This window comes from Diabrotica undecimpunctata, chromosome 2 (genome assembly GCF_040954645.1).
Source record: "Diabrotica undecimpunctata isolate CICGRU chromosome 2, icDiaUnde3, whole genome shotgun sequence".
In the NCBI taxonomy this organism is placed as follows: domain Eukaryota; kingdom Metazoa; phylum Arthropoda; class Insecta; order Coleoptera; family Chrysomelidae; genus Diabrotica; species Diabrotica undecimpunctata.
Genome location: NC_092804.1, coordinates 14,431,930 through 14,447,155, shown reverse-complemented (window position 1 = coordinate 14,447,155; position 15,226 = coordinate 14,431,930). Strand labels below are relative to the sequence as shown.

At 33.3% G+C, this 15,226-nt stretch overlaps 1 protein-coding gene across 2 annotated transcripts in view; it reads left to right on the top strand.

Annotated features, from left to right (window-relative positions):
• Window positions 1-15,226, top strand: part of LOC140434227 (uncharacterized) — a 144,133-nt gene that overhangs the window by 106,242 nt on the left and 22,665 nt on the right. For both annotated transcript variants that reach the window (XM_072522326.1, XM_072522325.1), the window contains exon 4: window positions 2,384-2,521. In XM_072522326.1, coding sequence (XP_072378427.1) covers window positions 2,384-2,521 — 138 coding nt within the window. The remainder of the gene's footprint in view (window positions 1-2,383; window positions 2,522-15,226) is intronic.

Sequence of the window (15,226 nt, the reverse complement as noted above, 5' to 3'; positions counted from 1 at the left end):
ATCTTTTAATATTTCGATTCTACGAAATGATCGACAAGATTGTACTGTGATGGAGCGTGCTATGTTGGGCGTTTCAATATCAAGATCCCAAACCACCAGCTACGATGAAGATCAGGAGTGGATTATGCTGTAGAGAGAATAGAATCACTGGAACTGGGTAGCTTACGTGGCTCGAATTACGGATAACAGATGGATAAAGCGGATGCTGGAATAGAGACCTAGAGAGAAGAGATGATGCCTACCTACCGAAGCAGACTCCACCAATACGTTGGACTGACGATCTAAAACGTTGCCTTAGGAATTGGGTGCAAGAGGCAAAAGATCGAAACAGATGGAAAATTATGAGGGAGATCTATGTCCAGCTCTGGAGGAGCGCAGATTGAGTGATGATGATCTGTAACCATGGATAATAACAAAACCGTCAAACCGATATCACATTTCAGATATTTAGGAACTGACCTCTCGAGTGACCACGATCACGAACAACATTATTTCAAAAAGCTTATCAACGGCAGCCGTCAGACAAATGAAGGATGGAAAGGCATCGGGACTTGACGAAATTCCTGCAGAACTGCTGAAGCTATTAGATGCAGAGCAAATAAAAATAATAACTGAAATATTTAATGAAATATACAAGGCAGGAAAAATACCAGTAGAGTGGCTCAAATCGGAGTGCGTACCATTGCCCAAAAAAACCAGGAGAAAAAGTTTGTAAAGACTATAGGACTATAAGCCTAATGAGCCATCCGCTGAAGCTGTTTTTAAAAGTCATCCACAAAAGAATTTACCGGAAATGCGAAGAACAAATTGCGCCCACTCAGTTTGGATTTGTGAACGCCGTTGGTACGAGGGAAGCTTTATTTACAAGAAGCTTTTCGATAGAGTCAGGCATGAACAAATGATGGAAGTAATGTAAAGGACAGGGATTGACGGAAGAGATCTAAAAATAATAGCTAACCTGTATTGGAATCAATCAGCGGTGCTCCGAATAGATGGAGAATATACAGATCAGGTCAAAATCTTAAAGTTGAGTGAGACAGGGTTGCATAATTTCACCACTGATATTCAATCTGTACTCGGAGACTCGGAGCACATTTTTGAAGAGACGCTAAAACATATTGATGAAGGCATCTCAATTAATGAAGTAAAGCTCAATAACCTGCGGTATGCAGATCATACAATAGTGTTTTTAAATACCACAGAATGCAAAACTTGAACAAAATAACGGAAACAAGTAGAATATATGGACTGGATATAAACACCAGCAAAACCAAGCTAATGATCATCAGCAAGGAAAACATAACTTTAGCATATCTGTATGTGAACCAAATGAGAATTGAACGTGTCTCACAGTACAACTACTTGGGAACTATAATTAGTGAGTCGTGGGATAATACCCAAGAGATTAAATGTCGCATGGGAAAGGTAAAAAGTGCTTTCTTGACTATGAGCTCTATGTTTAAGAGCCATGACCGAGCCATGAAAATGAGCCCCAGGATAAAGAAGAATATCCTGGCTTGCTAAAAGCATGGTATAGAAAGACCTCAACACAGCTATTCCATATAGCAACCAACAAAGTCTACACAGGCACCCTAAGAAGAAGAATCAACAAGTGTTGTTAGGGGTCTCAGAGCGTTTAAAAAATATAGTTTGAGAGAACAAATATATAAGAGGGGACATGTCAGAATATGCAATATTTGCATTAGACCCAATCTCATATAATGAGATAGTTATCGAGTTAATTTGTTTATATCGATTACTATTTAAAAGGGAATAAGCCACAATTAAAGGTTAAAATACGTTTATTGACGTTTCAATTTCCACTTCGGAAATCGTTCTCAAAATACAAACATTAGTAAATTAGTAAACGTCTACATTGAAGGCGGAAACTCTATCAAAACTTCAGGCTTTTGAGCTATGGTTATACATAAAGATCCTGAAGATACCATGGGCACACAAAGCCACCAATGAAGAAGTACTACGGAGGATGAACACAACCGCTGATTTGGTCAACATCGTGAAGGGCCGTAAGCTGCAGTGCTTTTAAATTAATTTTAAATTCCGCCTTCAATGTCCACGTTTACTAATTTACTAATGTTTGTATTCTGAGAACGATTTCCGAAATGGAAATTGAAACGTCAATAAACGTATTTTAACCTTTAATTGTGGCTTATTCCCATTTAAATAGTAATTAATTTAAAATGCCACAAGAAAATAGCTTCAGAACAATATTGTTTATATCGATCTCTTATATTCTAATCTACACCGTTTAATGTTAATGGGATATCAAAGTTTGAGTATATAAAAGGGTAGTATCACTAATGTAGTGAAAAGTCTAATTATTTATGAGGATTTTAATTAATATAAAATCTATATTTTCCAGATATGGGACGGTCCATGATAGCGCTCTTTATCATATCGTTCATAGCTGTCTTTGCTGCCTTCTGCACAGGAGTAACGGGATGTTGGAAGAGGTCTCCAGGAAACATTACAGCCACTGCAATACTTATGCTGCTAGCATGTACGTATTCATTAATTAGCTTATTATTTATTGACAACTTAGAGTTTTTTCCAATTAAGCAATTGATTTCTTTTTGTCTCAGTTTGTCTCAGACTGATAGGTCGATAAGATTAGACTTCACTGGGATCCTTTCCTGGTGGTGGTAATAAACGTATTTATGCAATTTTTAGATTATTAGACCAATTAATTACACCTTAATATTGCGTTAAATATAGATGTGAGGATTACTATATCCTTTTGGGGCAATTCTTTTGCCATTTTTGGTGTTATTAGATCAAAACTTGGTGACTTTTTGATATTTATTCTTAAGATTTCTTCTTTAAGTTCTTTTGGCGTTGTTAGTCTTATTGGATTTACTGATGATTGTTCAGAATTTAGATAATTAATAATTTCTTGATCTTCTTCATTGTTGTGTGGTTGGCATACTGTTGCTAAATGTTCAGCAAATAATTCTGATTTTTCTTTATCGCTTCTTGTCCATTGGTTCTGTGTGTCCGTGGTTTTTGTACAGGTGCCGATATTGTTTAGGTTTTAAGGATGATTTGATTGATTTGCATACATAATGGTCGTATATATTAAGTTGTGTTACGCATTTTTTGACTGATTCTTGTCTTGCGATTTTTAGTTGTTTTTAATTTATTAGTTAAGCGATTGTAAAACGTTTTATCTGCTGGATGCCGACTTTGTAGCTCAGTGTTCAGTGTCGTATTTTAAACATCATTCATATTGCTTTTAAAAACAACTCAATTTATTAAATTGTTATACATATTGGAAAGATCTTTGGTGTCGGTCTTTCAGTATCATTATTGATAGAATTTTGATCTTTTTTATGTGAATCATCTCCAATATGCATATTTTGTTGTTTTGTTGTAGTTTTGTTCTTTTATTAAAATCTATGCATTTTCAAAATCAGAATAATTATTTTCTAGAGAATGCTTGGCTAAGGCTGTTGTGTTTAATTTGTAGTTTTGTACACTATGTTTGTGTGCGACAACCCTTCTATGCAGATATTGGTGTGTTTGCCCAATATATGTTGAATTGCAGTCTTTACAATTTATTTTATAAATAACATCCGACTGATGATCTTTATTCACATTGGGTTTAAATTTTGAAAAATATTTTTCGGATGTTTGTGGCGATCTAAATCCAATATTAATATTTTGCCAATATTGGAATTAGATTGGTTTCCGATAATAGAACTTCTGGTGGATAATTATTTTTTCTCAGATATCCTTAACTTTTTTCAGATATTCGGAATGGTATTGTGGACTAGATAGCTTAATTGCTCTGTCAGTAAGACAGAGCTAAGGCAGAGGCAGAGAAAAATGAGCTTTTTTTTCTGTACGTTTCTTAGAACTTATTGAACCAGTTTTACAAAAAAACCAGAATACCATCAACCACCACCAGTGGTAAACAAGTTTCAATCTTCCTGTACTAAACACAAATTAAAAAAAAAACACACACACACATATCTTTAATTGTTTTGTTTGATTATATGACAACTGCAGTGTTTTATTAGGGCTATAGTTTTCCAAACCTACCTCAATAGTCTAAACAATCAATTGATAAACACTTTTTTAATTCCTTTATAGCCAATTATCTCTAGAAGTACTTATTTATTTTAACGACCAAACAAAGACAATACAAGCCGTTTTCCCACGCAAAATTGCCGAGGACTGGAACGTTGAGAGGCATTGAAGTGAAACCTTCGATTTTTTGTGGTAGCATCCGATTTTCAGTTTGCTATAACTAATCCTGACCTTGTAAAGAATGTTAACGAATCAAAAGGAGTTCACTATGACAATGCCTGAATATTTATGCAGGTATTTTGCTTGCTAAATGTTTTAGACGCCTATAACTGTGAACAATAACGATATCAATTTGTAATCAGTTGTGGATTTGCATTTTAAAATGATTACGATAACATTATAAAGGCTAATGCTAATGGGGCGAAGTTTATTATAGACGAAAAATACGAAAGACATTATGTTCTTCTTCGATTAATGCTTGAACCAATGTCGTACCGCATTCTATAATCCTTTCGCTAAAAAGATCCTTTTTGAAGAGGCTTTGATATTTTTTCATGTGTTTCTGTTTCCTAACACTGTTTCAAAATGTTGGTTTGATAAAAATATTACCAATTCACGACAGGATTTTATGGAAGTTTATTCCTCTTCTTTGATTCCAGCTATTAGAAAATGTTACTTTAACTTGATTGGTCTAATAATATAATAAGATTATAATAAAATAATATTTTCCAAACATTTATACATAATTTCACAGCACAGAATCGTCAAATCTTTCGTTTTAGTTTTATGTTAACCCTCGAACCTATTGTATATATCATAATACAGGAAGGATACAAAGAAAGACAGCGAGTAAAGACACATTTCTAATAAAGAAATGCAAAGAGTTGCTTTAATTTTTTAACGACCCTCTAGTGTTTTGGGCACATTTTTGAATTTATAATAAGATGCTGTGCTATCAAGCTCAAGAGGACAGAATATAAATGCCTCTATTAATTTCCGGTAGTTTTTTGACCATTCACGAGTGAATTGAAAGAAAAAATAATTATTCGGTAGGGGAAGGGGAGGCACATGTGGACAGAGGCACAAGTGGACAGTTGATTTGTTCCGTCCAGATTTCTTTTCAAGTGGTTCTAGCTCACCTAGGTGGCACTGGTGATATAGTTCTATGCCAAGAAATAAATTCAATGACAGTTGCCATTTGTTTGTGTCACGAGGTTGTGTTACTTTTGCCGCGTAAAAGTAAATAAACAGTTTTTTAGAGATTGTAGTATTATTTAGTGACATTCTGTGTTTCCTTGTAAAGTACATCGTATTTTGAATATTGTCATATTTGATATCAGGTAAGTTTCTACAATTTTGTTCTAGTCATAACCTAAAAACAGATATCCGGTACTTTTGAAAAACTATGCATACGGCAGATGTGGACACCATACAGGGGAACAATTGGATAGTGTCCACTTGTACCCCATAGGTTCTTTCAAAACAAAACAACCTAAAATATCTTTTTTTTTACCTTACAGTTCGAAATAATGGTGAGAACCTACATCAGAAAAACTGATAGAAGTAATATTCCTGAAAAAGTAGTGGTTCAGGCCATTTGCGATATAAAAAATGGTAACGGATCAATCAGAAACGTAACAGAGAGATATGGATTGAAGAAGTCCATATTACATAAAAGATTAAAAAAAACTGAATAAAAAAAATATAAATGATACAGAAATATCCGAAATAAAGTTTTCATCAAAATATACAACACAGCAGATTTTTTTAAATGAAGAAGAGAACAATCTAGTAAATTATATTCTTCAATCTTCGAAGTTACAGTATGAATTAATCTACTTTCAAATTCGAACATTCTCATATGAGTATGCTCAGAAACTTGAAAAAAATGTGGCAAAGTCATGGTCGGAAAATCATTTTGCTTGAATTGAGTGGATGAAAGGTTTCATGAAGCGTCACAATAATGTATCTTTGCGAAAACCGAAGTCTACGAGTCTAGGCAGAAACCACAGTTTTAATAAAGTTAACGTAAACATGTTTTTTGATAACCTAGGGATTGTTTACAAAACGTACAAATTTACTAGTGATAGAATCGTGAACGAAGATTAAGGCGGAGTGAACACTGTTCTGCAAATACCAAAAGTGGTCGCAAATAAGGGCTGTAAGCAAGTGTTACAAGCAGTTGGAGCAGAGAGAGGTGAGCAAGTGACGTTTGTTGGAATAATAATTGCCAATGGAAATGCTATTCCACCTGTTTATATCTTCCCACGAGTGTGATTTAAAGAGTCATTCCTGACTGGAGCTCCAGAAGACAGCATTGGTATTGCTTCTCCAAGTGGTTGGATGACCAATGAGGGATTCCTCGAAGTTGTAAAGCATATTAAAAAAAACATGCATGCTTCTAAGGAAAACCCTGCGTTAATACTTTTGGATACACATGCAACGTTAGATGTTATATTGTATTACAGGGAAAATGGTTTAGTACTCTTAACGTTTCCTCCACACACAACACATCGTTTGCAGCCTCTAGATGTGTGTGTGTTTGGGCCTTTTAAGGGTCGTTGTCGTGCAGCATTCAACTTATGGATGTCTACACATCCGGGAAAAGCTATAACAATTTATGGCATTGCACATGTAACAGCTCCAGCCTTTGACGAAGTATTTAATAGGAAAGATATTATTTTTGGGTTTTTAAACACTGGTTGCTATTCCTTTAATAAAAATATTTTTTCCTCAGAAGATTTCGTAGGAGCTGAAGTTACGGAAGTCAGTGATGTATCGAGATACCACAACTGATGATTGTTTAAATTGCAGTACACTCTCTAATTCTGAAATGCCTTTTACATCATCATCGCCAAATGTTCAACCACAAGTCAACAATAATTGTCAACCTGTTTTAACTACCGAAAAACAAAGTTCCAAAATTGAAATTATTTCCAATGTAAAACTTACTTCAGAACATTGGTCCATACCGAAAGACCGTGAAAGGAAGAAAGAAAAAAATTACATCAATTCTGACCGCTACACCAAAAAAAAAATAGATTAGAAAATGAAATAAGAGAAAAGGAGAAAAAAAGAAACGCAAGGTAAGAAAGGCAAGCAATATAAAAAAGAAAAAATCCAAATCCCATATTCGCAAAGTTTTTGATGAGGAGACTTCAGAAAGCGAAATTAAGAATTATTGCGAAGAATTAGATGATAGTCTTATGGAAGTTGAGACTGAAGATGGTAAAGATTTTGGATTGGATCTTACGAATATCCAGAAAGGGGATTTTGTTCTAATTAAATTTGCTACAAAAAAAAACACTCAAATTTTTTGTTGGTCAGATCGAAAACGAACTAAAAGAGTCAGAATTTTTAGTAATTTTTTTAAAAATGACGCCGCGACAAGATTTTGTATTTCCAGATCAGAAGGATGAGAGTCATATTTCTGCAAATGATATTATGAAAAAATTGTCAGCTTCTGAAAAAAAAATTGGGACAGCAAGATCCAGCTCCTTTTTTAGGTTTTCGGTTAATTTTCATGGGTATATGGGATAATTCAATGTATTATGTTAAATAAATATTAAAAATTGCACTTATAAAAAAATGTTATTATTTTATTTTCATCAAAACCTGTGTCCATATGTGCTCCGTAGAAAATATTATCTTCTCCATATGTGCCTCTAATGTGGACTAATTACATCTACTTGGAATTTAAAGCACGTGCCCTAAATAATTTAATTACTGCCGAATTTAAATGAACACAAAGACTCAAATATGTGAATCTTACATTGGAGAAGCCGATACTTTACAATGAACCTCATTTTGCGGTATCAATTTTTTTTTAATTTGTCTATATGTGCCCCCCTCTCTCCTAACGTCAGAAAATTATTAATTGTTTGATGATCACTGAGAAAGAGAAGCAAACGAAAGTATTAGACAGGTGCTTGTAGAGGATTATCGCTGTTATAGCTGTTAAAATACAAAAGGAGGATTTATTTATGGGTGAAATATGGCAAACCCTGTTGCAATTTAAAATCACACTGAAAATAACGTTTGAAACGCTGTATAGATAGTTCGAAATAAAATAACCAGATTAATCACAATAACCAGAAGCACTAAAACGCAAATTATGATGTCCTGATTTTTTGTTCGGTAGTCGGTACTGTATATTTATCTGCTTTCCTAAAAAGACAATACACAAACACATGTGTTTACGTTATTTATACTATTTTTAATGATCTCGCACGCTCTCGATGTAGGTGAAGCAGAAATAGAATGATGAAAGTACTTTTTCTCGTGCTCGTCCGTGAAAGAGTGAACACAAAAACTAGGCAAGTGACAAATTAAATAATAAATTGAGTCAGTCACTTTCTAACAATTCTTTACCTCGTTATTAACAAGTTTATTGAAGGATATAATTTGCGGCGGCGCTTTTTCCTTTTGCATAAGAATAAATACGTGGTTTTTGTACGTGTCACTTGAAATTGTCAGTGAAAAGATGTATTTATGTAGAAATTTATGATTTATTACGGATGTCACTGTTGCAGGTTTTCCTGTCAACCTAGAATTGCTAATACGATGAATTGCTTGATATTTTAATTGGCTTTAGGTTTAACAATCATAGTAACTATAATAAATCTTTAACATAATTTGAATAGTATAAAATAAAACGTCGATAAATTGCTAATTTTTTTTTGTTGTCACTAAACTACCGGACACTTTTTTCCGAATTTTGATGATTTGCCGAAGAAGTACTACTGATGATGGTCTCATAAGACTGAAAACGTTAATTGGTTAATTTCAATTTTTTATAAAAATAATTTTTAGATATATATAATTTTAGACTAGGAGTTTGTCAGTTAACTGTAAGTTTCTTAAATTATGATATACAGTACATTCAACCAACTTACACCTCTAAACGATTAATGGAATTCGCAGAAAACCTTTCGTTGTAGTAAAGTGCAACAAATTTAAGTTTGGGAATGTGACGTAGTGTCTAACGCAGGTGGGCGGACTGTTTCTACCAGTGGCGGGCGAAAACAGGTAGATTTAAAATAATTTTTCACGAGTATATCCAATTAAATTAACAATGAATTTGTTAATTTTTATTTTCATAGTTCTTAATCATTATGAATTTTATAGTCAGTTGCACTCGAAAAATAATGAGTAAAATATTAGGAGTACTTTAATAAATAACAAATTCCTCAATACTTACAATTTATTAACATTACCCCGAAGGAAGGGTTTCGATAATACAAAAAAAATAAGTAGTTTAATATTATTTTAATTAATTAAGTAATACATTTATTTGCTTAAACAAGAAGTTAGTTAGCTAGTTATGATTCCTCGCATGATTCTAAGATCTCTATTCCTGTATTTGGATCACAATCTTCATCCTCAGAAAAGCTTTCTTCGGATAAACCAGTATTAATAACAGATTGCGTAAGTAGTCCAGCGAAGTGTCTAACAAATGTTCTTTTTCAATTTAACTGTTTTTATAATTTTGCGCGTGTTTACATACATTAATCCACTCTTCTAATAACACTTCTTCTGAAAATTTAGTTTTTGCTATATTTTCAACATCATTTAGGTCTATTAAATGTTCTATTATGAGTTGTCACTCTACCTTTTATCAAAGCCCATATTTTTTCGATAGGGTTTAACTCCGGATGATAGGGAGGCAAGTGAAGACCTTGATGTCATAAAAATATCGTAAAAATTATTTTAAAGGAATTTTTCGGCGAATTAAAATAAAAATAATCATTGTATATTTTTGCTGAATGACTTTTAACTCGGTATTAGTTTCGTGGATAGTCGTTAATAAGCTTTTTATGAAATTTTTGTCAAAAATAGAATTTTATTTATTATGAAACTTTAAAAGTAATTATGGCTTACATTACTGTTATTGTTGCAACAATTGACTTTTTAATTATAAAGATGCACCTGATTGAAAAATTCATACGCATATTAAAGCACACAGCGTTAGGTACAAATCCAGTCTCTTCTCCAGCCTGAACAATTATTAGCCTTTTGCCCTTAGAAATTGGTTTCTTTAAAGTTTTTCCACTTTGATCTGCCCAGTGATATAGTGCACTATGGTTGATGTGTACCTACCTATATGTCTTTCATTGGCATAAATTATGGTTCTACCTTCAGATCAAAATCAAATTGGCTGTTTTAAATATTGTAATAGTTTTGAACGAATATCATAACTTTTCATTAGAACACTCCTATTGTCTTCGGATTTTCGCATTGTCTTTGGATTTTTGCCACCTGCCACCTGCAGTTTGTTTGGGATTATTTGAAGAGTATCTGTTCAAAAGTATGATGGTTTTATTTGTTCCTATCTTTTTAGGAGCCATATTGTTAAGTAACTATTATTAATAACTAAAATAAACACACTATAGATACCCTAAGTGACTTAATAATACACTAATTACTACTCCCAATATACTAAGCACTAATCTAAAAAAAAATTAATAAAATATCCAACACGATCAAATAAACATGTCAAACACTTTCTGCGATACGTACTTCTGAAACTACGACACTGGCAAGCAGTACACTGGTCGTTTCCATGGTAACACTAGTAAACACGATTCACTGCGCATCGTCGAAGTATGAGTCATATTCCCAAACTTGAGTCATATTCCCAAACTTAAGTTTGTTGCAGTCAAATGGAATTTTAAATATAATTGTTTATTTGGCTAATAATGAATGTATAAATATAATCGTTAACCTGTTGTACAATTATTTTGTAAATAACATTATAATAGTATACTTACTGATCATCTAAATTTATAAATCATCATCATCGTCACTAAATTCACTACCGCTCATCATCATCATCATCATGCATTCTCTTCTGTCCACTGCTGGACATATGTCTCTCCCATTTTTCGCCACTCTTCACGGTTCTGTGCTTCTTGTTGCCATTTCTTGGATATTCGTCTAATGTCGTCCATCCAGAGTGTTGGTGGTCGTCCTCTGCTGCGTTTGTCTTCTCGTGGGCGCCAGTCAATTAGTTTTCTGGTCCATCTTGTGTCTTTCAGTCTCGCTATGTGACCTGCCCAATTCCATTTCAGCTTGGCTATACGTTCGAAGACATCACTGATACCTGTTCTTTTCCTTAAGTCTTGATTCCTTATTTTGTCTTTTTCTGTCAAGCCGAGAATTGATCTTTCCATGCGCCTTTGTACCACTCGCATTTTTAGTGCTGTTGTTTTTGTGAGCTTGAGAGTTTCTGCTCCGTATGTGATAATATGAAGAACGCATTGGTCACTACCGCTATCATTATGTAAATCTATAATCACTGGATTAATTTCACTAATTTTATTTTCCCGGATCCACCACTCTTCTATTCATTTTCACATTTATTTACAGTTTTGGCCCATATTTCTAAAGTTGCAGTTTTAAGAGCTTCTTGTCACATTTCCCTAACTGATCGATGTTCTGCGCGCTACCTGGAACGAGACAGGGAGCCTTCTTGCCGATGAATGGAGTGTGGACGTGTGGATGTGGATGAATGTAGAATGAATGAATGAAGGTAGTGTTTCGGAAGTGATGCCGGCCTTACAGCGGTCATTCCGCTTCCGGATAACAGAGTAGGGTCTGGTTTAGCAGGTATGCGTTCGGCGTAGACTCGGCGTCGAGAGGGCATTTTAAAGTACCTCGGGAACTATCGCCGGGAGTACGAAGAACGAATCCTGCACTATGGTCGGTCAGGCGGCGTCCTGGACTGAGTTGTGTTTTGAAGATTCCAGACCCACTCTCTAAAAAAAAAAGATAGATTAAGATGTGACATCGAAGGTATTAACAAAGAATATATCATATACGCATATTCGTCTATATTATTTGGTATAAACACATCTCTTATTTTTCTATATATTCGGTGCGACCAGAGAGGCTAAAAGAATTTGTCTAAAGGATTTCTTTTTAAGCGAGAAAAAGCTCCAAACATTTATCCTTCAAGTGAGGCATACATATGGTTTATCCATAGCCAATTCAATATTTTTCAGCAAGGAATTATAAATATTGAACGAAATACAAAAAGTATTATAAAAGTTAATGCTGTATTGGAATCTGCTCTCACGGCTTTGACCCGAAGAAAAGAAAGAAAAGAGGAACAGTTCTTATCATTTAATGTAAAATCCATTCTTAAGCGTAAAATTATTACGCAACACGACGAAATTTAATTAAGAACTGAAATTAATGACTTTTATGAAACCTGCATATAGTATCTTGAAAGATGGAGTGTACCGTTCTCGAAGATAAAATACTCACGAAAAATGGTATGTTTCTTTACAACGCATGCCAGACAGAACAGCACTCTGAATTTTTCAAGATATGCCAGTATGTGTTAGCGATTCCTGCCCATAATGGACGGATGAAAAAAAATTCTTCATGATGTTGCGTTAATGGTTCCACATAATGTTGCTTTTCCAGCAGGTTTGCTTGTTCATTACATTAAACTCCCTGAATGTCCCAGAGTTAAAGTGTCTTTATTATCTCTTACCAGTATATTAATGTCAACTGTATGCTAGTATTCTGATAGGTTAGGTTAAACATGTTTTGAGTATGATATTTTCCTAGAATTGCTCTGCGATTTCATTTTGTTTATAAAATCAAAATAGTTATGGTTAATAAGGTCTATTGTTTTTTTGATTTGTTTTTCTGTAATCTTGACCTATAAACTGTTTATAATTATATTGATTTATACAATTGTTTTTTTTTATTATGTGTATACATAGTTATTTTAAACCACTATTTGGCGATTTTATTCTATGTGAAACTTTTGAATGACACAGTAGTTTCACTTTTTCCTCAACATTACTGAATTAGTTACATAAAGAAACCGTATATTTACTTATTTCGCACATCGTTGACGTTCAAATACCACTAGTATTACAAACACTACGCTAGTCATTTTCGCCTATCGAAGTTGATTGATAGGAAAGCCAATAGCGCTAATTATTATTCATTCACGTCCTCGGTCTTCCTTCGTTGAATTCCTAATAAAGAATTGACCAACTGTATTCAACTGTAGCCTCGGTCGACGAACCAAAAATTCAACTTATTACTGTAAATTCTTGTCAAGGTCGGCCGTATAGAGTTTTTTCGAAGGATATTATTGTATGAAGGATTGTTGGCAGAAAACTATTAAACGTTTAGAGAACAAAAGGAAGAATCAAAACATTTGGTAATTATTTAGTAAACCGGAACGCCTCAAAAATGCCAAATTTTTTGTGGACTTTATGTGGACTAAATTTTAACGTTTTCTTTGCTTTAAACTAGTAAAAGTGCCCAAATAATCTAAAATACAGAAAAAATAACAAAAAAAGTACTATGAATCAAAAAAATTTACATAAAAAGCAAGGAAAAGTATATATACATGTCTTAATAAAAAAAACGTAACTAAAACATATTAAATATCACTGTTTTTTACTGTTTAATTATGAAAAAATGGGTAAAATTGTTTAAAACAATCAAGATTTTTAATATTTCAAAACAATATGGCGGCCATGCGCAAGAAGTTAAATTTTATGTACTTTTGACATTGTTGCCAGTTTTAACCTTTAAAAGATCTAAAAATTTCATGAAAATTACCTTAATTAAAACAGGTGGATGCCATGGACGATTTATACGTCCATGGGTGGATGCAATCTTAGTAACCACGTGCAAAAGAAGTACTCGTTAACCATCAACCAAATTTAACTTAACACTGGTAAAAAAAAAAGCAGTAATAAGAATAAAATGTTATAATTAAAAATCAAAATTTTTATATTTCATAAGAAAACATGAAATTAAAACTAAACCAACGTAACCAAATCTAACCTAACGCTGGTAAAAAAGCAGTAATAAGAATAAAATTTTGTATAATTAAAAATAAAAATTTTTATTTTTCATAAGAAAACGTGATAATAAACGTAAAGTAACGTAACCAAATCTAACCTCACCCTTGTAAAAAAAGTTATAATTTTCAGTTAAAAGTACGTAATATAAACTTTACGTTTTAGGTAAATTTTTATTTTTCATTAGAAAACATAATTTTGAATAACTATGGCAACACTGGTTAAAATTACCCTTGTTGACCATAAGAAACAGTTGTCATTCCTGTCATTTCTTGTTGTTTCATGGTAAATAATGGCGGTGGCTTTTAAAAATCGGGCATATTTTAAATGGAAATTACATAAAAAAGAACGTTTTGCAACGAATAAAAATTATTGCACAATCATTAGTAAGTGAAGCAGAATTCATTGATATAAATTTCATCTCCATAGACACGGTTCCGGCTTATTACACTAGTACCAAACATTTAAATGTTTTTTCGACAATGAATCACCAATTCATCTGTGCATTCATGATTCATCAATAGTTTTCAAAGAATCGTTCAGAGAAAATTGCAATTTTATCTGTACGTTATTTGCTGATAAAACATTCGATTGCATTTTAATTCAAATCAACCGTAAAAAAAAATACACTCGCGATCATAAAATCCGGGTCACCTTGAAAATTTTAAGTTTCTTGGATATTTTTGCATCTGGTGCAGTAATAACCTTTTTTTTAGGCTAATGTATTTTTTATTTGTCATCAATGTTTGTTTTGAAAGAAAAAAAAAAACGGTTTTTTTATTGTTTTTATTGAAAAAGCAGAAAACAAACCAAATTGTTGAAACAGACATACGAAAGAAAAAATGAAAAATACAGAACATGGGAAAACATCAGTGGAATTTCAATGACTAATATCGTGTATTGTTTCCCCTTGCTCTAAGAACCTCTTGCAAACGGCGGGGCATATTCTCAATTTTTCTCCGGATTACATGTTGTGGTCTGTTACTCCACTCTCTTACTAACAGATCCTTAAGCTCCTGTGCGTTGTTAGGAGGAAGTGTATGGGTTTGAATACGTTTTTTTAAATCGTCCCAGAGATGTTTGATGGGATTCAGGTCCGGAGACCTAGCTGGCCAGGGTAACCTCGTAATTCTAACCTCGTCCAAGTATTGCATACTGATCCTGGCAACGTGCGGTCGCGCATTTCCTGCATAAAAACGGCATCTTAAACACCTATAAAACTCCTACCTATAAAACATGCGTTTTTTAGGTAGGAAATCAATAATTTCAAACGTTAAACGAACCGAATTCATCGCCAAACATTAAAATTTTTAGCTGCCCAACAATCTTTATACCAAAAA